The sequence below is a fragment of the Balaenoptera physalus genome (genome assembly GCF_965194825.1).
Source record: "Balaenoptera physalus genome assembly, chromosome: 13".
Classification (NCBI taxonomy): Eukaryota; Metazoa; Chordata; class Mammalia; order Artiodactyla; family Balaenopteridae; genus Balaenoptera; species Balaenoptera physalus.
In genome coordinates, this window is record NC_138892.1 from 5,815,867 (window position 1) to 5,840,780 (window position 24,914).

Sequence of the window (24,914 nt, forward strand, 5' to 3'; positions counted from 1 at the left end):
AGTTGTTTTTGTCTTCTCTGTTGACTGAATGCTCTTGAAGTGCTTTATTCTCTTTGCCTTTTTCCTCTGAACTCACAAGGATCACCTTAGGCCTTTTAGCTATGCCTGTAATTTGATTTTCACTATAGTCTATGCTACTCTTCGCTATGTCCACTTTTTTAATTACTTCTATAATGTTGTTTCCTTTGGCCTACTGTATTGTTTTCCCCTCTCATTTTATTGTTTTATCGTCTTGTTATTGAGCTCTTGTTTTAATGAATTCGTATTCTTATTAAAATGTTCTGTAAAGTAATTTTGTACCTTGAATTACATTTTCTTCCAAGGTGGGATCTTTGCCTTTCTGTGCTATGCTCCTTTCCTTCCTTCTCTATCCACCAGCCCCTTCCCCCAACTTTTTTCCTGTAGAGTTTGTGTAATTTTAAGAAATTTGGAGTGATTGAGCATTTTTATTCCATTATACATCTTTAGCTAATCAGAATCTATCTCCAGATAATATTATACGAATTCACATGAATTATAGACTTTAAACAGCATTTTCTGAATTCTTCTCTCCTGTCCTTTGTTGTATTGCTGTCATACATCATACTTTTACATACACTATAAACACAGGCAAGCCATGTGGTGTGGCCAAAAAACAAACAAACAAACAAAATACAGGATATGTTGCTCAGCTTCTATTGTTCTGAGAATACCTATCTGTTCATTTCATTAGTAGTATATTTTCCTTCATATTCTCAAACCCTGTTATTTTAAAAATTTAAATTTTAAAATGCTTTAAAATTTTTATCTGCTAATTTCAACATCTAGGTCACTTTAGGATTTGGTCTGTATTGATCACCTTTTTTAAGAAATCTGGATCATAGTTCCCTGTGGGTTTTTTTTTTTTTTTTTTTTTTGCCTATGTTTAGTAATTTTGGAATTTATCCTGGATATAGTAAATTTTGCATTGCAGAGACTATGGATTCTGTTATGTTCCTCTGAAGAATTTAAGTTTTTGTTTTAGTAGCCAGTTTACTTTAGTAGAAGACTAATCTTTGTCTTCCCTGAGGGGGTTAACACGTGAGATCTTCTTTCTGCTGTTTTAGCCTTAGCTGGGCATCTTGTTTTCTGCTCTACACATCTATAGTTCCCAGTGTTAGCCAGTGATTTTGGCAGAGTTTATTCACGGGCTTTGGAGATCCTCTGCTGTGCCTTTCTTTTTGTGCTTTCCCTCCTTACTTTCTAGCTGCTGTGGTAGTCCTGAATTCTCTTTTTTTGATTCCTAAAACCAGTAAGATCCTGGGTTTATATCTAAACTCTAGCCACTTAGCATAAGGTTCCAGCTGAAGCCTGCCCTCAGGCAAAAGGCCAAATAACAAGAAACTCCATTTTTCCAAGTGTTGACTCCAGTTTATGTCATTTGCTCTCCAATGCCTTCAGAGAGTTTTTTGTTTATATTTTGGCTAGAGTTTATAATTCTTATCTGCTGGGAGGTTTGCTTCAATATGAGCAAATCCACCGTAACTGGAAGCAAAACTTTCTGGCTGCCCATATTAAGTTTCTTCTTGCTTCAGTTTATGCTAGTAAATTTATTTATTTATTTGCTTTGCTAATACATAAATTTATTTTTTATTTTTACTATTTTTTATCTTTTGCTTATTTTATTAAGTACTATAAGAAGGGAATCTCCATTCATTTGCAGCAGCCCATTATCTGTGACTTTTCTATACATAGAACAATATTTGTTTTCTGTGAATTTTGCATATTTCTGTTTTTGCTACTTTTGTTCTGAAGACGCCATCAAGACCTTGCTTGTCAAAAGCACCATCTCTTTGGGCACATGAAGAAAGGACATTGGGGGCTGAATTCCTTTTGCTGCGCCTGTGACATACATACTTGCCCCCTTAAGTTTTGGATTTCCTCTCTACTCCATTTCAAGTCAGCTAGAATCCTTCAGAGGAAATTTTGGGGAAATCGGAAGGCGGCAGGAATTATTCAGCTGCACAGAAGAGCGAAAGCTGGTCTAACTGCGATGTGAGCCGAATCGCTGGACGCGGCTTCATCGAGTTTGTTGGGCAGCCTGCAGTAGCAGCTAGAGCGGTAGGGCGGAGGTCCCGCACTGGGGGTGAGCTCCCCCGGGGCGGGCCTCACACCTCGGCCCCGCCTCTGCCCTCCACCATGGCGTGCTGTCTACGGAGCACCAAGGGGTTTCCCTAGACAGGCTGTGTGTGCCCTCTAAGCCCCCATTAGAGTAGCAGTGCCCAGCGCAGAGTAAGTGCAGGACCAAGGCCTCAGAAAGCCGGGGCTGAGACCTGCCGCACCGAGCGATACCTGCGTGGCTCCCTTGTCTCTCAGTGAGGCTCTCGCAGCTTCCATGCTCTGAGAGCCCATGTTTCAAATGCTCGGCCCACTGAAGCCACGGAATTCCAGACTGCGTTCTAAAGGGCTGGTTTTGTATTTTATCTTGGAGCCAGAGGGGGTCCACTGGGGGAGACTTACTTTTTTTCTTTTCTTTTCTTGTTTTTAGGTAGGAAATGGAATTCCAGATGACTAGCAGTTTAACTGCAGCTGAGTAGTTATAAGTGTGTTTAATTTGAGTGGAGCTTATTTGCAGACATTTTAGGAAATAAATCTGGGAAATCATTTGTGATTCTTTGCAGTTGACTTTGAGAAAGAAAATGGCTATATCTTAGATTTATTTTATTCTCTTTTTTTATAAAAGTAATAAGTGCTTGTTGCAAAAAGGCCAGAAAACACGAAAACACAAAATCACACTTCCCTATAATCCTACCACTGTATTCTTTTGGTGTATTATCCTCCCACGTTTTGTTTCTGGTGCATACATAGATGGATAGATGGATGGATGGATGGATAGATAAGCAAATACACAAAATAAGCGTTAAAATGAAAATTAAATTATGCTAGTTGTTCTTTATTTCAGTCATGAAACAATATCAAGGAAAATTTTTGCATTCATTATTTAGACAGGCCCTTTGTTTTTAATGTCTATGAACCGTAATTTATAAAACCAGTCTTCTATTAATGGGCATTTAAATTGTTCCATTTTTTTCCCTCCTTATAAACAGGACAGAACAGATCCTTACACATATGCATCTGTCCTATTATTCCATTAGTGTAAAGTTCTAGAAGGGGATTTGAGAATATTCAAGGACCACGTTTTCTGTATACAAGCCAGCACTGATTTCTTTCTTGGTCATTTGCCTTAATCCCTGCCTATTTGACAAGCAGGGAAAAATTAACTTGTGTTAATTAGACCTTTTAAATTACCAATGAGTTTGAGCAGTTTTTCATACATTTCTTGGCTTTTTAAACATCATTTTTTAATGTGAATTACCTGTTTAAACCTTATTCTGTTGTGTGATTGGGGATTTATATTATCTTATTGATTCATTAGAGCTACTCATATATTGAGGAAATTAACCTGCATTTCTCACATATATTAACAATAGTTTTTCCCACTCATTTTTCTTTCATTGTTATTTGTGTGTTTTTTTAACAAACAAAAAGTAAATATTTATATTGTCAGACCTATCCATTATTTAAATGATTTCTGGCCCTAATGTGTTCTTTGGAAGGGACTTTTCACACAGTGATTATGTATTACATGTATTATGTATATTCATCTTAATTTTCTTCCACTACTTTTATGGTTTTATTAGTCTGTTTAGTATACATTTACTCTATCCAGATTTAGCCTAGATAAGGTAGCAAGTAGATTAATTTTATTTTTTTCTAAAATGTCCATCCAGTTATTTCAACAGCACTTATTATATAGTTCATGTTTTTGGTTTATTTGAGTCTTAATTTTTACCAGACAGGTGATGATGAAAAGGAAACACTTAATATTCAAATGTACGTTTGACAGTCTTCATAAACTGAAGTTCTTTTGTCTTAATAGAGGTCCCATGGGAGGATCAACGAGTCAAAAGTTCCAAAAGAGAGTACCTCCCCAGTTCTGTGTCATCTGAAGATATCTGGAAAAACTGCTCCTTAGATGAAATTGAGAGGACCTTTTGCCAAGAGGTAAGAATGTTTTCCTAGTGCCAGGGTTATCTAAAGTGTGAACAGAGAAGGTAGGTGGCTGCGAAAGACCATTAGGTCTAGACGTTACTTCTAAACTGTTTTGAACCACCTCTGCCTCCTCCAGCCCTGGGACCTCCTCCAGCTCCTAATAACAACAATGCATGGATGACAGAAACGATGACGAGACATTAAGTACTTCCTTGGTGCTACTCACATACTAAATCTAATAAGAAAAATGTAAGACTTATGTAAAGACATGATACAACTTTATTGAGTAAAATAAAGGAAAACCTGAAAAAATGAAGAGGGCTTTTCTAGCTCTTGAACTGGAAGTTTTAGTATTAATACCTTCTCTCCCTACATCTGTGTGGAGATATATATATATTTTTTTCTTTTGAAAAGTTACAATAGAGGGCTTATCACGTGTAAAATATTTTTAAAGGTATAATAATTAAGACATTATGACAGTGGTACAACAGTGAACATTCAAATTGATTTAAAACAGTAGTTGGGTGGTGGGCCAATGTTGATATGTGAATTTAGCATATGATGTGAGGCATTCCAGTAAAGTATGGTGGGGACGAGGGAGGAGAAGATTCAGTAATTATTATTGGGATAATTCGCTAGCCAGCCATGTGGGGAAAAAAGCTTGGAACCTTCCACTCTCCACACCAAAATAAATTCTGTATGCACCCACTATTTAAATTTAAAAATAAATAAGGTGGGTGAAAATTTTTAATCTTGAAATTTAGACTTAGACTTTTAAACATGAAGTAAAGCCCCAAAGCCATAAAGAAAAAGACTTTTAAACATGAAGTAAAGCCCCAAAGCCATAAAGAAAAAGACTGATACATTTGACTATATTAAAATGAAAAAGTATTTGTATAGCAGAACTTTGTATAAACAAATGATAAACTTGGCAAAGCATGTGCCACGTAAATGACGGATAAATAATAACTGTTCCTAACATATGTAGAACTTTTATAAATTATTAATATAAAATTTTCAGTAGAAAATCGTCAATGAGGAAAAAATTAACAGAAGCCAATATTGATAAGGGCGTTGGAGGGGGAGCGCATGAATATTCTGTTGGTAAATCGGTAAAACTTGTTTTCTCTTGTCGTTGTTAATGAATTATTGTTTTTATGAAAACATGACCATTCCAGAAAATGTAAGCAATTCTGAAAAGTATAAAGAAGAAAGTAATAAATTATTCAAAATCCACCACCCAGAAATAATCAAAGGCAACATTTGGTGAACATAATTCTAGGCCTGTCTTTGTTCTATGTATAGAAGGATTGCTGCATCGGCAGGTGGGTGGGTGGATACATAGATAGAAATAATTTTATAAGAAGAGAATCATGCTCCTTTTTACAAATAAGTCATATTTAATTTAAATTTCTTTTAATTTACCAGAAGTAAAAAAAAAAAAAAATCATCATCATCACCCTCATAATTAACCCTTTCACGGGGCTGCCTCTGTGCCAGGCAGTGTTGTAAGCGCCCCTCAGGTGTTCAGTCCTCACGGCAACTCCGGGGTTAAGCACCGTTCTCATCCCGGTTTCAAGGTGAGGGACCTGAAGCACGAGGAGACTTAACGGCCGGCCGCAGGCAACCCCGCCAGAGAGTCCTGGGGCGCAGTCCGAGCCGCGGGTGCTCCACGGGTACTGTGCTCAAGGGGAGCCAAAGATGCTTCTGAACGTTGCGTAAATATTTCTCTACCACAAGAGATATTAGGTCCCAAAAAGGGTTTTGAGACAAAAAAAGAGATTACGAAAGCCGTGAAGAGTTGGAGAAATGATGGTGTTTTGAAGGATGTCTCAGTTACAGTCAGCACGGGCTGGCTATGAAGCTCCCTGTGACTGGCCCTTCCTTGTGTTTCTTCCCAACCCCTCCCACCTCACAATTTTTGCTGTTTATATTTTGTTCTCAGTCAGAGTTTATAATATTTACATTTTGTTCTGTTACTGGAATTCCCCCAGTTGTTTTGCCTGCGTTTTATATTTACATGGATTTAATGCACATCACTCTACTCCAGTGCTACCGTAGCTTATTCCTTTCAGAGTTCTTTATTTTGATTTATTCTCTGGTCGGCTGGATTTCATTGTCAAGTAATTCCCTCAAGAAAGGCTCATGGGTGCTTTATTCCTTTTGTTTTTTCATACTATCTCTCCCTTTTTTTTTTTAATTAGAAGAACAACTTAGCTGGGTCTAATTCTTCCATCATTCTTTCTTTTCCTCAGAATGTTGTTTTTCTACATTGTCTTCTGGCATTGGGTGTTCTTGAGAAGAATCCTGAGGTCAACTGATTTTTTCCCTCTTGTAGATAATTTTTTATTCTACCAGGATGCCTAAACTATTTTTTCTTAATCCTTGAAATTAAAAAGCAAAACTAAGCTGTCTTGGCATGGAGCATTTTGCCAGAGTTTCCTGGAACACAGTATATTCTTTTGATGTACAGATTTAGTTCTTCACTTCAGGAAAATTTTCCCTGTGTCACGTCACTAAAACCTTCTCCCTCCATCCTTCTGTCCCTCCCTCCTGTCTTCCTTCCATCTTTCCTTCCTTCAGTGGTATCCTCAGTTATCCTTATATTGGATCATCTTTGTCTATCCTTGATGGTAATCATCTTCTCTCAAAATGCCATAATACTTTTGTCCTTTGCCTCTGCCTTCATTGAGATTCTTTCAAGCCATTCTTTTTTATTCTTTTGACCACGCCTTACAGCTTACAGGATCTTAATTCCCCGACCGGGGATGGAACCCAGGGCCCTGGCAGTGAGAGTGCTGAGTCCTAACCACGGGACTGCCAGGGAATTCCCAAGCCATTCCTTTACTATTAATTTTAATTTCAGCCTTGTCTTTTATTCTTGCTGTTTCTAATTTGTTATTAGTTCCTGTAATGATGTTGTTTTTGTTTTCTATTTTCTTAGCTTTGAAATATCCTTCTACTCTCTTTCATTGTTTTACCATCTTGTCTTCAAGCTTTTCTTTTAATGAATTTATATTCTTATTTAGTTCCTTTCTATAGTATGAAAGCTTTGCTGCTGATATATATATATATATATATATGTGTGTATATATATATATATATATATATATATATATATATATATATATATATTTGTATCCTGTTCTCCTACAGAGTGGGTTCTTTGTCTTTTGCTTGATGTTTGTTTGCTTCTTTCTTTTTCTATAGCGTGTTTGCATAGTTGTAAAACCATTTATTTTCATCCCGCTTGTGCTTAGGATGAGATTCACTCATGTTATGGAGGTAGCTGTGTTTTCATTTTCACTGCTGTACAGTTCTCCATTAGCCATATATACACAAATTATGCGCTGCCCAGGGCTGGGCATTTGGATTGCTGCCTATTTTGTGCTCATCCCAACGATGCCACCGTGAGTGGTTGGCTCCATGTCTTCTGGTGCGTGCCTGCTGAGGTGTCTCTGGGAATTAACACCCAGCATTCCTTGCTAGGTTGTAGGGAACATGCTTCTCAGCTTTCATTGCCAGTGTCCAGTTGTTTTTCAGAATACCGATTCACACTCCCATTGGGAGCATATGAGAATTCCTGTTGTCCAGTGTACCCACCAACTCTTAATATCATTAGAGTTGTACATCTTTACCAGTCTGATGCAGATTAAATGGCATTTCAGCTATAATTTAATTTTTATTTCTCTTTTTACTGATGTGTCAGATAGCTCCTTACATTTTACAACCTTTCTTTAGAACATTTTTGGTAAAAATGTATCCATTTTTAACAAATATGTATTGAGTGCCTACCGCATGCCAAATTGTGCTTCATTTTAGATAATTATTAGTGAACAAAACAGGGCACAATCTTGGCCCTCATGCAGATTGCATGACCTGACATCAGGGAGAGAGATGTTAAACAAATACACATTCGTAACTACCATTTTCCTAGAGTGGTATGACAGAAAAGGACGGGGTATTATAAGAGAGAATAACAAGGGGAGCCTCATTTAGATTGGGGGTCAGGGGAACATTTATAAAAACCAAATGTTTAAACATGGAAAATGCGTGTACCTTTCGCTTGTCCATCCATAATATGATGGCTGCCATGTATCATTTCAAAGTGTGATGCAGATACACACTAGTTCTTGTGGGAAAAGTTTCATGACATATTGTTAAATGAAAAAAGCATTTGTCAAAACTGAAAGTGTAGTATGGTCCCATTTTTGTAAAATTTTAACATATGTTTATGTGATCATGTTGGAGTTTTTGGAACACTATATAAAAACCTGTGGGTAGTGAGACTTCCGGTATCTTTATGTCCTTTTTTATACTTTGTTGAATTGCTTGCATTTTTTTGTTTGTTTCATTATAAACAGTAATGATGAAAATTCCTAAAAGGTTTTACGTGTCACAAAGACATTACTTCTGGGGACTTCCCTGGCAGCCCAGTGGTAAAGGCTTCGCCTTCCAATTCAGAGGGTGCAGGTTCGATCAGATCCCTCCATCCCTGGTCAGGGAGCTAAGATACCACATGCCGCTATGGCCAAAAAACCAAAACATGAAACAGAAGCAATATTGTAACAAATTCAGTAACGTCTTAAAAAAAAACAACAGAAAAACAAAGACATTACTTTTGTTTCATTCCTGCTTTTCTTCTAAGAGCTCTGGATTATGTCAAAACACTCTCCTGAAAAAAACCAGATTGGAGACTAAATGTCATTAAGATATTAAAAGCAGATTTCATTAATCCGATAAATATACTGAGACCAGACTCCATGTCTGGCTTTGGCTTCCCTCCACTAGAGGCTTCCCCCAGGCAGCCCACCTCCCCGAGAGAGAGATGGGCACATTTAGCCACATTTTGGGTTAATTTTATGCAACTTTCTAAGACGCTTAGGCCCTGTAAGTCTCTAGATTCTTTTAAAGATTCCCCCTTAGATTTCCGATATTCCTGTGCACCTTAAGGAAGTCTTAGTGAATGTGCTTCTTATTCCTTTAGTGGGGAGAGACACTTGTACGTATATTTCCATGTTCCAGCAGCTTTTTAAACGTCACCTTTTACACCAAGTTGGTGTTTCTTTTGTTTATCTTCGTATCCCAGTTAGCAGGAAAAAAGTGAATTCAGACAACATGGAGAGGGTTGGAAATATCGAAGAATATTGTTATTACTCAGTAGTAAACAGCAGGAAAACCTTTGGAAATAAAACCAATCTTCATAGCATTTTTATGAGTCATATAAAAATCAGTGGTTAACCTACTTTACTGCATTTTAGAAGTCCCATAGCAAAGCTGATTCACCCTGGTTCTTTGTAATTCCCCACACATACCAAAAAAAAGGATAATTAAAGAAATGTCCAATGTGTACGATGTTTATGAAATCCTAACGATTTCCCTTACAGTCAAAGCTACTTCTCTTTTTAATAAAATGTTACCAGCTTTTTGTTTGATTGACCTGACTTAATCAGGAGCAGCCTAGCATGGGCTCACAGTAGGGATGGGTTGAAAGTATATTAAGAAAGATGTATCAAACTGGCAGATCCACCAAGTATTTTTAGCTCTGAAATTTGAGTTAGAGCGATTGTATGTGCTGTTTTTCCCTGAGAAACTTGTCTGCCTTGTCAGTTGAGGAGCTGTGACTGGGGATACTGTTTTGTAGTGAGCTCTTCAATTAAACATTTGAAGTTCAGTACATGCCATAGTCACCTTTTTGATCAGTTTTGGAAAGGAAAATGTGAAGAGGTTTTGGTGAAAATAAAGTGGTTGAGCAGCTCTGTGCCGCTGATTTCTGTGAATGCTGTACTCTAATTTTAATTCACCACAGCTTTCAAAGTCCTATGAAAAGGTTGAAAAGGCCCTGAGTGCAGGGGACCCGTCCAAAGGTGGATACGTATCTTTGAATTACCTAAAGATTGTCCTCGACACCTTTGTATACCGATTACCAAGAAGAATTTTCATCCAGTTAATGAAAAGGTAAGAGTCCCATTGTTTCCTTGACATTTTTTTTTCCCCCAAACGTCAACTGTGAGGATCAGGAACAGCTTTATTTATTTTTTATTAATGTTTTAGACTTTTTTACTATTGAAAATTTCAAACACATGCAGAAGTAAAGAGAATAATGTAATGAATCCACAAATGCTCCCACTACCTGTCTGCAACTTCCCACTCATGGTCAATCATTTCATTTCTATCCCTGCCCATTTTTCCTCAACCTCAGATATTTTTGAAGCAAATACCAGACATCATATTTCATTGAAAAGACCTATGTCTCTCGATAAGAACTCTTTTTAGAAACATGGTGAAAATACTGTTTCACACCTAATAGAATTATCAATAATATTAATAAATATCCAGTCAGAGTTCAAATTTAACTGATTGTCTCACATTTTCTTTTATAACTTATTAGAGTCGAGATCCAAATCAAATCTGTACATTGCAATTGATTGATTTGCCACAATTCTTTTTTAATCTGCAGGGTTCTCTCCATTTGTTAATTTTCCCCCCTTAAGATGCATTTGTAGAAAAAGTCTGGATTGTTTGTTATGTAGAGTTTCTTACAATCTGAATCTGACTGATTGCAACCCACGGTGACATGTAACATGCTCTGCTGTCTCCCTCCCCCCCACTCCCTGCCCCTGAATTGATACATGCACAGATCCAGGTTCAATGTGGGGGGCAAGGACACTTCATAGGTGGTAGCAAGCATGTATGGACTGCTTGTCTTTTTTTCTTGTGATGTTAGCAGCCCTTGTTGATCGCCCCTATATCCATCAGTTCACTAGGGATTGTAAGGTGGTGACGCTCTGTGTCTACTGTTTCTCCTTTATTAGTTGGAGTACTTCTGTAATGCAAACTTCCCCTTTCCAACCATTTGGTAACAATGAGACACAGTTAGTGTAAGAAAGGTAGGATCTCCTTGGTTCTTTCCCTTCACTTACTACTTTTCAAAATAATGAATTGGTTTCCTAGCATCCTCCAGAAGTGAACAATGAGTGATTTTTCTTAAAAAACCTGTTATTATGAACTCATGAATGTTAACATATTTGATGTCTTTCAATTCATTACAGTTATTATTCTCCTTGATACTCGATTTGTTCTGTCTTGGCCACTGGGAGGCTTTTTGTGTTGGGTCCGGAGTCCTGCTGGTGTGACCCTAGTAGTCTTTGATAGCATTTCTTGGTATAACGAAATGCTCTCGGCTCTTCTGGTACACCTCTTGCCCCAGACCTGGAATCAGCCATTTCTCCAAGGACTCCTATTTACTTTTAGTTGGAAATGGTATATATAGACCAAACTTTGGGTGAGGAATACTGTCTTTAATTTACCTGGTTTTCTGTCCAGGTAACTCAGAGAACCTTTTCTCAGGGGACATGGGGTTGAGGCTGATGGAAAAATTATCCTGTGAAACTCTGAATAGTTGCAGGGCACCTTGGGGTTACCTAGAAAGGAGGGGCATTAGAGAATGAGAAGGAAAAAATAGGACTGAGCTAGACCAGCTGGACCCATTTCCCATAGCACTTCCTTCCCTTCTCAGCACCCTATGTGTCCAGAGAGAGTCACCTGTGTGTTACCACCATGGCTTCTAGAGCGAAGGGCATAAATATTTCCATGGCTCAGAAAACAGCTCTATTTTCCTGCCTGTACACGGTGAAATCTTTTAGGAATTACTTTCTTGGATAGCTGAGTTGTATAGCCATTTCTTTCTGTTTCATTTTCAAAATTACACAAATAATAATGTAGTAGCAGTAATAGAAATCAAAAACAAAAAGTCACCATCCACCTTACATAACCAATTGACTGTTTTCATTTTTCCACATTCTCTTCCACTTTGTATCCACATACATGTATAATTTTTACATATTTGTAATCAAAATGCATGCACAGTTTTATATCATGCTTTTTAAGTAGGAATGCGTATTATAGCCATTCTTCACATTGGCTTCCTAGTCTTCAAAATTATCACTTTATGGGTGCCTACTGAGTGCTTTCTTCTGCTGGCCATTGTGGGAGGTGCTAAGAATGCAGAAATAAATAACACAGAGTTCCTGGCCAGAGTGGTTGCCAGGGGATGATGGCTGTGAAGACGGATGGGCACATAGAGTGAGTGTATTAGGAGGCTGAGGGTGGCCAGAGACGTGGTGGTATTCACGTGTTCTAGCCAGGGATCCAGGGATTTCTGAGTCATGACCTTTGTCATGTCACCCACCCAGAATTCCCAGTGGAACGGAGTGCAAGAGGCAACAGCAGGGTGAACCCCCAAGTGCTAATATAAGGAATTATAAATCTGGTATGCCTCCTGGTGCACATATCTGGAAGTGAAGCTTTGTCATATCTTCCTGGCCAACTGTCCCCTTTATAATTATATCACTACCCTTTTATCCCTCTGGCTTTTATAGTCTATCTTATCTGCTATTAAAATACCCATAACACTTTTCTTTTGATTAGTATTTGTCAGGTATCTCTTTTCCCAGCCTCTCGTTTTCACTCTTTTATTGTCATGGTTTCGGTGTATTTCTTGTAAAGTAGCATATATCTGTATTTGTAAAATTCCGAAATGAACATCTTTGCCTTTGTAATGGTCCAGTTTAGTCTGTTTCCATTTGTTGTAATAGATGTATTTGGATTTTCCCCACCACTTTGCTTTGTACTCTCTATGATTTACTTGGTTCTTTCTTTTTTCTCCGTCATGTTTGATTCTGGCTGAGTTTTTCTTATTACTCTTTTATTTTCTCCACTGCCTTGAGACTTAAATATTTTATTTCTATTCTTATATTGATTATCCTTAAAATTTTAACATGTGTTCTAAATTTGTAAAGCCTAAAGCTAATCAGTGTTTCTGTTGTCCTGGATAAAACAAGCACTTTCAGCCCACATGTTACCATTGGCTAGTGCCGGTTTTTTTTTTTTTTCCGTGTTGGGTCTTCGTCTCTAGTTGCAGCACACGGGCTCAGTAGTTGTGGCACACGGGCTTAGTTGCTCTGCGGCATGTGGGACCTTCCCAGACAAGGGATCAAACCCATGTCACCTGCATTGGCAGGCGGATTCTTAACCACTGCGCCACCAGGGAAGTCCCGCTCCCATTGCTTTTATTTATTTATTTAATTTAGTAATTTAAAAAAAATTATTTATTTATTTTTATTTTTGGCTGCCTTGGGTCTTTGTTGCTGCGCGCGGGCTTTTCTGTAGTTGCGGCGAGCGGGGGCTACTCTTTGTTGCGGTGCACGGGCTTCTCACTGGGTGGCTTCTCTTGTTGCAGAGCATGGGCTCTAGGCACGCGGGCTTTAGTAGTCGTGGCACTCGGGCTCAGTAGTTGTGGCTCGTGGGCTCTAGCGCGCAGGCTCAGTAGTTGTGGTGCACGGGCTTAGTTGTTCCATGGCATGTGGGATCTTCCCAGACCAGGGCTCGAACCCGTGTCCCCTGCCTTGGCAGGCAGATTCTTAACCACTGTGCCACCAGGGAAGCCCTCCCATTGCTTTTAATGTCCGCTTTGTCATATTAAATTCTATCCCGAATTTGGTTTAATGTGTGTTTCTATTTTCTATCTCATCAATCTAGATTTCTCTTGTTCGTGGACGTTTCTGTACAAGGTTCTGTCTACAATTGCCCGTCCAACTGCCCTTATATTTTCTGTTATATCTTTAGAAGGAACACTGGGTTCCCTGCACTGTCACAGTTATTTGTTTCTCACCTATTTCTTGAACTTACATAGTGATTGTAAAGGACTTACCACTAATGATGTCACCTCCTAAGAAGAGAGAATGTGCTGGACTCCACCATGAACGCAGTGGCCTGGGAAAGATGAGTTAGAGGTGGGGCGAGTTTCCTGCAGCGAGTGGCACTGCGCTGGCCCCGGGGTAGTGCTGGTCTCCTCTTTCCTTTGCTCTCCTCTCAAGCCCCCCAAGAAGGTGGTACAGTTGGGACACCTGGTATCGCTACAAGCTTAACTGCCCTCGACCTTTGCACTCAGAGCATCACGAGAAGCCATAATTCACCTTCTAAATTTAGGTTTAATATTTTTGTTAGCTTACCAAGATGTGTGCATGATTGTTTTGGGCAAATTCTCTATGATCTTTGTATTTAAACAATGATTTAAGAGTTCACTAAGAAACCTGTACGTGAATGTTGATAGCTCAATTCATAATCACCCCAAACTGGAACCAACCCAATGTACTTCAGCAGGTGATTGGATAAGCAAGCTGGTACGTCCATATGATGGGACATTTCTCAGCAATAGGAAGGAAAGAACTATTGATACCTACAACATGGATGAATCTCAGAGACATCCTGCTGGGTGAAGGAACCCAGTCTCAAAGGTTCCTACTGTAGGATTCTATTTGTATGAGAGTCGGCAAAAGGCAAAACAATGGGGACAGAGCAGAGATCAGTGGTTTCCGGGACTAAGGGTGGGGGAGGGCCTGAGTCCCGAGGGGCAGTAGGAGGGGGGCTGTGGGTGATGAAGCTGTCCTGGATTTTGCGTGTGGTGATGGTTACGTGTGTTAAACTCTACACATGTGTTAAAACTCATAAAAGTGCACACACACACAAAAGCCCCTTTTACTGCATTTTAATTTGAGAAATAAAATGTAAAAACTCATCCTTTTTTTTAAGGCAAACAATACAGAAAAGAATAAAGGAGGAAGTAAAAAAAAATCTAAACTCTCATGCCCAATAAAATGATTTGAGAAATTATTCTTCTAACAAATTTAAGAATGGAAAGAAAAAAAATGGGCATCTTTTTGAGTTTATTTTTTAAATACTCAAGATCTAGGGCCTAAATTAAAAACCCTAACAGCTTGGTAATGAGGCATAAAATCTTGATCCAAATAATATTTTAGGGACGTTAAAAGCTATTTTCCATATATATATTTTAATGTAATGGTAGGCTTTAATTAAACAGATAACTTGACCTTTATTACTAAGATGCTGTGTTTTTCATATAAAATAGATCTATTAGAAACAAACCCAGTGTTTAAATATGAAGAATGAGGTTTCTGGGAGAGTTGAGAGGATGAAATAAATGCTGTGACTTGCATGTTCACCGGAGACTGGGCTTCACCCATCCATCATGTGAGCAGGTACCCACTCAGAAGCATCTCCTGGTGAGAATTTTCCCACCCGCGCTGGGGACATTAGTAGCCTGGCAGAAGCTATGCAGACCAAAAATAAGCCATTTAGCCCAAATTATATGAAGTGTAGAAGCAATACCCCGGGGTATATTTTCATTTATTGCCCAAACCTTTTTAAGCCGTGTGTCTAGGATTTCTTCTATTTATATGACATTCTAGAAAAGGCAAAACAATGGGAATGGAGGACAGATCACTAATTGCCAGGACTGGCCTGGGGGAGGGTGTGACTCAAGGGGGGCGGCACGGAGAGATTTTGGGGTGAGGGCGCTGTTCCCTATTCAGCTGTGGTCTTCTTTGTCTGGACATGCAGTGGGCAGGGTCCAGGCAGAAAGCAGATGGCATCTGAGTTTATTGAAGGATCTTTTACCCAGGGGAGCGCAGGACCAAGTGAAATCAGTAGGTGGAGAAGATTTATCTCTCCTAGGCCTGAAGGGGCAAGAGAGGGAGAAGTTAGTGAGAGGAGCACGAGGGTGACCTAAGGAGAGAGCCACCCAGGAGCAGATAAGGCCTTCAGCAGGAGAGCGTGGCCACAGCCATGCTGCAGTGCAGCGGGGAGGGGCTGGGGGGATAACTAGCCCACCTTCTCTCTCCTCTCACTTTCCAATCTCCTGCTGGCATCTCCCACTGCCAACCCATCTGAAAGCCAGGGGCACGAGGGGCCAGTTGAAGCAACCCACCAGGGTACTATGCAGAGTAGAGAAGGGTGGAGAATGGACCTGGATGGACAAACGAAAAATATCAGGTACCGTTTACCATTCTGAGCCTTAGAAACCTTGGAGGGATGAAAACCCTTGTCCTTTGCAAGAATGAAAACCTTGTATCCCCCAAACAGGAGCTACTTAAAGTCGTGTCTCCCACATGAAATCTAAAATGTTAGCTATAATCAGCGCTTTTTAAAAAATAAGGCAGAGGGTGGGGTGGGAATAGGAAAACAATACACAAAAGAGCTGCTAAAATTTGCATTATTGTAACTGGTCATGAGATCTAAATTGATAATTATAGCCTCCTTCATCCATCATCCATTCTTACTTTCTCTGCCAGCATCTTTGCTGGACGGCATCACTCACCTGGTAGGGTACCCAGCCTTCTTCACAGGATCTCAGCCCTTGGTTGTCGTCTCTTGGTGGGGCTGCCACAGCTACCTTAAGGTATGTAATGCGTCCTGTAGAACAGCACCCTTACCCCACAGGGTGTTTTTCTCTCAGCTGGCTCTGTAGCTGAGTCATCAACAAGGTGCCCAACCATTCTTTCACGTCTGTTCTGGTGATGGGGTATGTGTAAGACAGGTGATTTCTGTATATCTGAGACTATTGCCACACCTTCACCACCATCAAATGAGTCCCTTGGTAAGTGCTGTGCTGCATGGGACATGATGGTGATGGGCAAAGCGTTTTGGAGGTCCACAAACGCTGGTAACTATGGAAGCATTTCAGGCAGGGACTGGACATTTGTATCTGGAATATGTATCTTGTGAAGACAAATCACTGCCCCTCCATGACGAAAGAAGCCCAGGGTAATCCCTACCAGATGACGGAAAGCCCCCCTGGAGGAAGGGGCCTGGGGGGCTCGGCGGCAGCCAGCTCAGCTTTAGTGGTGACGAGTCCCCATTTTCACACCAACGCACAGCCTCGTCTGGAAGACCATGAACAGCACCAGGTTCCCTGGGGAAAGTGACCGACTGGCATCCCCCAGGCAGGTCAGCTTTCCTCCTGATGACCCAACCGGGATGCCTTCCGGTGGGCACTTACCTGGGACATAAATACCTTTATAAGCTGTGCTGATTTTCTGGAGTCCCTCAGATACCTCTTTTCTAGGTGTCACTGTCACCAGTCTTCCAGTCTCACTCATGCTGAGTCCCTGAGCAGTCAGCCAGCCCGTCAGTCACTGCCCATGAATCAATACCTAAGTTCATCCTTCCGTAGTGGGCAGTTAGATGTATGTGGAGTTACGCCTACCATCTTCCAGGGCCGCCCCTGGGTGGGGCTGAGTGCTGTAGAGCTCCACTCGAGGCCGCTGGCAGCACGGTGCCCGCTCCTGTCTAGTAACCACGCCCATCCCTTTCCTCTGTTACCCCGTGGACCTGCCCGTGAAGCCGTGGGTGTGGGTTGGGGGGTCCGTGAGCAGCAGGAGGAGGTCCCACGGGAGTCTGGCACCTGTTCACGCAGACTGCGTCCACCTTCCAGACGTGCTCGGGCCTGGCCTCACCTACGCCTCTTCCACTTAACGTGGGCTGCTGCCACACACATCTCACGGTATGACTCAGCAGATCCAATAACACCTGCTCTTCTGGGCAGTGTGAGTCTCGTAATCACTTTGTCACGTGGCCAGGCCTTCACCATGAATAGCAGAGCTCAGCAGCAGAGGCCAAGGGCAGAAGAGGACAGAGCCTTACGCAGAGCTCAGCAGCAGAGGCCAAGGGCAGAAGAGGACAGAGCCTTACGCAGAGCTCAGCAGCAGAGGCCAAGGGCAGAAGAGGACAGAGCCTTACGCAGAGCTCAGCAGCAGAGGCCAAGGGCAGAAGAGGACAGAGCCTTACGCAGAGCTCAGCAGCAGAGGCCAAGGGCAGAAGAGGACAGAGCCTTACGCAGAGCTCAGCAGCAGAGGCCAAGGGCAGAAGAGGACAGAGCCTTATGGCAAAACTCTAGGGATGTGTGCGGTGGTTCCCCTACTCGGGGTTGCTATAAGGTCCACACAGCATCTGTCTGCCGTAGACACTTTGATCAACATTGACTGTTGTGGGTCCAACTGAGACAGCAATTTACACTGTCGCCTGGGCCTCCTGCAACTGCTTTTTCCTGCTCTGTGTGCCACTCAAAACTGGCAACCTTGTGGGTTACCCGAAAATGGATCAGAATAGCAGGACAAAGTTGTCTTCAGAATCCAGACGTCTTTCAAGCATGCACCTCTTTCTCTGTGATGGGTGCTACAGGTATAACAACTTGTCTTTCACTTTAGAGGGGCGAGTCCAACATGCCTCAGACCTCTGGATCCCTAGACCCTTCACCGGAATGGCAGACCCCTAAACTTGCATGGGGTTTATCTCCTGCCGCTCTGAGGGCCTCTGGGATACTTGTTACTTCCCTCTTACTAGGTCCTGTTAATAAAATCATGGGCCAGTGTGATGGTAAACAGCACACGATAACAATGCACAGCTACTTTGTAAGTATCTGCAGGACCCTCTGGGCAAGCCTTGATAGAGTTCCTTCATATTATATTATGGCAGAAAGCAGGTGAGTTGACACAACCTTGAAATAATATTGTAAAGGTATACTGATCTCCCTGCCATGTAAAGGGAAACGTTACTGATGGTAATTTAAAATTTAGCATTGTCTGTATCTACAGCTGCATACCAGGTGCCGGGGGATATGTTGATTTAAATGTGTGATTGGCGTCGTCACCTGATTCAATTTGCAGTAATCCAGTCAGCTTCTTTCTTTCTTTATTTTTTAAAGTATTTTACTTTTTTTTTTGGCTGCCCCAAACAACATGCAGGGTCTTAGTTCCCCAACCAGGGATTGAACCCGTGCACCCTGCAGTGGAAACACAGAGTCTTAACCACTGGACTGCCAGGGAAGTCCCAATCTAATCAGTTTCTAATACCCAAGTAGCTTTTGCATTGGTGGACAGGTGATTTAAATGTGAATATGGTAGAAATCAATCCTTCTCCCACCCGTCATCTTTCTATTCTTTGATGGTGGTACCAATCTCTACATTTACCCCAGGGAAGTGGTATTACTTTTTGTTTACTCTCTTATAAAGGGTTGGGTCTTCTACATGGCCCTTTCTACCATCAGAGCCCTTACTTCACAGATCAGAGAACCAGTGTGAGGATTCTGCAGTGACTAAGGTTATTTATTCCCATTATATATTCTGAGCTTGGAGAAGTAGCCATGGGATGAGCTTGTAATCCTACTGGACCCATTGTGAATGGACTTGGGCTCCATCTGTCACCTCCATAAGCCTCCACTCTGACCAACACACCATGCTGGCATTTTGTTTCTCCAGGAATTATCATTAGTAAGGAGGCAAGATCTAATAACCCTGAAAGGCTAAGGTATTTTCCTTCCCTTAATGCATAGTCACCTTGGTAAATGGCTGAAGGACCTTCTGGGCAAAGTTTGAATGAATATTCCTTGGGCCCTTTGGGCAAGGTTTGAAGGCAAATTCTCAGTATATGCCCATGGCTATAATGCAGAGTCCGCCTCAATTAAAGGTCTCTGGGTGTGTGAATTGGTTTAGGTCTGTGACCCCAGCAAGAGGCCATGAATTCCCACTGTAATGACTCAAGTCAGGCTTCCGCCCATCAGCCTAGAATTATCTGTATATTCTGTATATATCAGGCAGTGCCTTAGTCTTTCCTAAAGACGCTGTGGTCAGTTAGCTAGTGCCAGAAATCCCTGTGGTTTGAAACACCCTGATTTCACTGTGGCTTATTATGGTAATTACTCCCATGCTGTAGCTATAAGAGAAAGTTTCCCAACAGGAACTTGGGCCTTTGATGACAAATGTATATGTTGCTTCTCCCTTCCCCATAGACGGGGTCACATGCTGCGGTAAGTCTCTACCTGGATTCATGGGATGGGAAACATGGATTGGGAATGATATGGGACTCCCAACATCAGAATCCAGAGGGATAGCTGCCTGAGGCAATAAAAGGAGCCCCTGGGGATTTTTAAGAATTAAAAAAGTCAGCAATATCCATCTTTGTAACTTTGGTTAATAACGGTTATTCATGTGATTTCTAGCAAAATTACGTGCTGATTCTGTTTTTTGAAAATTGTGTTTATTCATGTTGATTATAAAAACTGTACAGGCTCAAACTAGAAAATAGGGGAAACCATTGAAAAAATTACCCGTAATTGTAATAGCCAGAGATGGCCACTATTCATATTTTGGTATATTTCCTTCTAGAATTTTTATGTGTGTACATGTACACATACTCCATACATGCTTAACATAGTTGAGACCATATGAGGTATAAAATATGTTCTGTTTTCTCACAGAATATTATAACAGGAGCATTTTTTATGTTATTAAAAAAACCTTTGAAATTAACTCTTAATGGCTGCATAGTGTTTTGTCAACCCTTGAGTCAAAGGGTTTGAATGCTTCCAAGGTTTACATTACATATTGCTAAGATGCCCTTCAGAAAGGTGTTAATTTATTATTACAAGGGAGGTTCACGAGAGTGCTTTTTGCCAGCATTTAACATTGCCGTTTTTAAGTCCTTGCTGATTTGATAGGTGAAAGCACAGTGCCTCATTGTTGTTTTGTTTTGCGTGTCCTTGATTTCTATTGAGTTTGCACGTTTTTCATGTACTTCCTGCCTGAACAATTGTTTGTTCAGGTCCTTTGACCGTTCTCTGTGCTTTAAAAATATTTTTACCTCAATACAAGTCACGTAAAATTGTTTCTTAAGTGTATAGTTTAATGAGTTTTGGCACCTGTATGCATTTAGTAACCACTACCATAGTCAATGTATGGAACACTTGCCTTACCCTGCATTCCGCTCTTGCGCTTTGAAAGCAATCCCTCCTCTGACCCTCGGCCCCAGCAACCACTGATCTGTTCTCTGTCACTGTCGCTGTCACAGTGGTTTGGCCATTTCTCAGAGTTCTCACAAATGGGATCATACAGCGTTCAGTCTTTGGTGTTTGATTCCTTTTTTCACTTTCCAAGTTTTAAGATTTGTCCATGTTGCTGCACATCTAATTATCCACTCAGCAGTCGATAGACATTTGGGTTGTTTTCAGTTTGGGGACATTATGGAAGACGCTGCTATGAATATTCACATACAAGTCTTTGTGTGGACATGTTTTTATTTCCCTTGGGTAAAATACCTAGTAGTAAAATTGCTGGATTGTACGATGAGTGTATGTTTAAATATATGACACTGTCAAACTACTTTCCAAAGTGGCTGTATCGTTTTGCAGTTCCACCAGCAATGTGTAAGAATTCCAGATACTCCACATCCCCACCAATGCTTGGTACTGCCAGTCTTCCTAATTGTAGCCATTCTAGTGTGTGTAGAGCTATCTCTGTTTTTAATGTGCATTTTTCTGATGACTATTGATGTTGAGGCTCTTTTCATGTGATTATTGGCCATTTGTGTATCTTCTTTTGTTGAGTGTCTGTACAAATCATTTGTCCATTTTTATTGGATTGTTTGTTTTCCTATTATTGATTTGTAAAGTTTTTTATATGTTCTGGATATGACCTCTTTGTCAGATACGTATTTTTCAAATATTTTCTTTAGGTGTGGCTCACTTCTTCATTTTCTTAGCTCTGTCTTTAGAAGTACAAACTATTTTTTCTTTTTTTTTTTAAATTTTGATGAAGTTCATTCCACCCATTAAAAATTTTTATGGGTAATTTTGGGGGGGGGGTCCATTTTCAGAAATCTTTGCCTAACCCAATAGCACAAGGATTTTATCTTATTTTTTTTAGAAGTTTAGTAATTTTAGCTCCTACATTTAGGTCCACTTCTGGCTAATTTTTGTGTATGGTGTGAGGTAAGGGTCAAGGTTCATTCTGTGTCTGTCCCGATATCCATTTGTTGAAAAGGCGATCATTTTCCGAATGAATTACTTAGCACCTTTGTCAAAAATCAATTGACCATATAAGTGTTAAGTATGTTTCTGGACTCTAATCTCTTCCAGAAGATGTACAAATATGTCTGTTCTTGCATCAATACCACACTGTCTTGGTTACTGTAGCTAAATACTTGTCTTGAAATTAGGTTGCGTAAGTCCTTTAAACTTGTTCTTTTCTTTCAAAATTGTTTGACTATTCTAGGTTCTTTGCCTTTCTATATATTCATTTTAGGATCAGTTTGTCAATATGTTAAAAAGAAAGCTCTCTAGGATTTTGATTGTGAATACATTGGGAAGATTTGTCACTTTAATAATGTTCAGTTTTACACTCCATGAGCATGGTATATATCCTTCTGTTTATTTAGGTCTTTAGTTTCCCTAGGCAAGGTTTTGTTGTTTACAATGCTCAGATCTTGCACATGTTATATTTATTCCTAAGTATTTAAAAAAATTTTTTGATGCTAATGTGAATGGAATTTTAAAAAATTCATGGCTAATACTAACAAATACAATTGATTTTTTAATATTAACTTGGAACACTGTGACCTTACTATATTCACTGATTAATTTGTTCTAATACCTTTATTGTAAATTCCCTGGTGTTTTCTACATAGTCATATTGCCTGCAAATAAAGGCAAACTTACATCTTCCTTTGCAATCTGTATGCCTTTTATTTCTTTTTCTTGCCTTACATTACTGAATATCACATTAAGTATAATACAGTGCTGAGCAGAAATGGTGAGATTAGATACCCTTGCCTTGTTCCTGATCTTTGGTAGCAACCATTCCATCTTATACCATAGTGTGATGTTAGCCAAGGATTTCTTATAGATGCCCTTAATAAGGTTATGGGATTTCCTCTTTATTTCTATTTTACTGAATTTTTTAAACCATGTATGCTGGTTTTTGTCAAATGCTTTTTCTGCAGCTATTCTGATGATCATATAGTTCTTCTCCATTATTCTATTAATATTGTGAATTACACAGATTGATTTTCAAATGTTAAGCCAACCTTGCATCCTGGGATTGAACCCCACTTGGTCATGCTATATTATTCTTTTAACATATTGTTTGATTTTATTTGCTAATCTTTATTAAGATTTTTTTTGCATCTTTTTTCATGAATGATATTTGTCTAAAGTTGCCATTTCTTGTAAATTTTTTTCCTGGTTTTGGGATCAGAGTAACACTGGCCTTGGAAAATGTGTTGGGAAATGTCTCCTTCCCCTCTACATTCTGACTGCCATTGTTATTATTTTGATTATCCTTACATGTTTGATAGAATTCACCTGAGAAGCTATTTAAGCTTGAAGTTTTCTTTTTGGGGGTGTTTCAAATCATAAATTTGATTTTAAAAGTTAATATGGAACTATTCAAGTTTTCTATTTCTTCTTGGGTCATTCTTGGTAATATGTGTTTTTCAACAAATTTCATTTCATCTTAGTTATCAAATGTATTGCCATAAAGCTAGTTATAATGTTCCCTCAATATGCTTTTTAAAAATAACTTTTTTATTTAAGAACAGTTTTACATTTACAAAATTATTGCAAAGATAGTACAGAGAGTTTCAGTATATCCCACACTCAGTTTTCCTTATTAACATCTTACATTAATATGGTACTTTTTTTACAGTTAATGAACTAACATTGATACATTATTATTAACTGAAATCCATACTTTATTCATATTTCCTCAATTTTCCCCTAATATTCTTTTTTCTGTTCCATGTTATTATCTGGGCTACCCCAGTATATTTAGTAGTCACGTGTCCTTAGCCTCCTCTTGATTCTGACAGTTTCTTAGATTTTCCTTGTTTTTTTGATGACCTTGCCAGTTTCGAGGATTACTGGTCAGATATTTTATAGAATGTCCCTCAGTTGGGATTTGGCTGATTAGGGTAATGGGAAGAAGACCATGGAGGTCAAGTACCATTCTCATTACATCATATCAAGGGTACATAGTATCAATATGACTTGTCACCATTGATGTTGACCTTGATCGCATGGCTTAAGTTAGTATCCTCTTTGTATTTGGGTTGGCCAAAAAGTTTGTTCAGGTTTTTTCTGTAAGATGGTATGGAAGAACCCAAACGAAGTTTTTGGCCACCCCAATATTAACCTATCTGTGTCTTTAAGTTAAATGTATCTCTTTTATGACAGCATAAATTTGGATCTTGCTTTTTAAAAATCTAGTCTGATAATGTCTATCTTTTAATTAAAGCATTTAGTCCATTAATATTTTAAATAGTTATTGACATGTTTGGATTTAGGTTTCCCACTTTTTTCTCTTTTTGTTTATTTTTTCTGGCCTTCTTTTTAGATTATTTGAAATTGTTTTTAGAATTTAATTTTAATTTTATTAAAGTCTTTGTAGATATACTTCTTTGCATAATTTTTAATGGTTGTTCTGTGGATTATGGTATACATTTTAACTGTTCCCAGTCTACATACAGTTAATACTGTACCACTTCACATAAAATGTAGAACCCATGTAAGCACATAGGTCTATATCCTGCCCCCCATGTCCTTTGTACTATGGATAATATATGTATTATATCTACCTATGTTGTAAACTCCACAAAATAATGTGGGTTTTTCTTTTTCTTTTTTTTTTTGCTTTAAATAGACATAAAGAAATAAAGAAGAAAAAATAAAGCAAAAAAATAGCCTTAAAAAAATTTTCATATATTTACTATTTCTAACCCTCTTTTAATTCCTTTCTGAGGAGCCATGATCTCCATCTGCTGTCATTTTCCTTCAGCCTGAAGAACTTCCTTTGTTGAGGTGTACTAAAGATGGATTCCCTTAGTTTTATTTAGGAATGTGTTTATTTCCCCTTCGTTTTTGAATGATATTTTCTTAGATGGAAAACTCTTGGGTAACTGTTCTTTCTTTCAGCACTTTATTATGATGTTCCACTCCTTTTGGCTTCCAGTGTTTTGGATGAGAAGTCATTTATTAAATTGTCCTCCTGAATGTAGTGAGTAATTTTTCTCTTGTTGCATTCAAGATTTACCCTTTGAATTTGACTTTCAGCTTTGTAACTGTGACGTGCTTTGGCCTGGCCTTTTCCATGCATATACTGCTTGGTGTTTGCTGAACATCTTAAATCTGTAAATGTATATCAATTAAATTTGGGGGAAATTGTCATTTTTATGTCTTCAAGTGTTAGTTTTTTTTCTGCCCTATTCTTTCTCTT

At 39.4% G+C, this 24,914-nt stretch overlaps 1 protein-coding gene across 1 annotated transcript in view; it reads left to right on the plus strand.

Moving 5' to 3' along the window:
* The window catches only part of EFCAB6 (EF-hand calcium binding domain 6), a 252,788-nt gene that overhangs the window by 78,147 nt on the left and 149,727 nt on the right, over positions 1 to 24,914 (plus strand). Inside the window, exons 9-10 of the mRNA XM_082420556.1 lie at positions 3,899 to 4,023; positions 9,821 to 9,969. Of these exons, the coding sequence (XP_082276682.1) occupies positions 3,899 to 4,023; positions 9,821 to 9,969 (274 nt within the window). The remainder of the gene's footprint in view (positions 1 to 3,898; positions 4,024 to 9,820; positions 9,970 to 24,914) is intronic.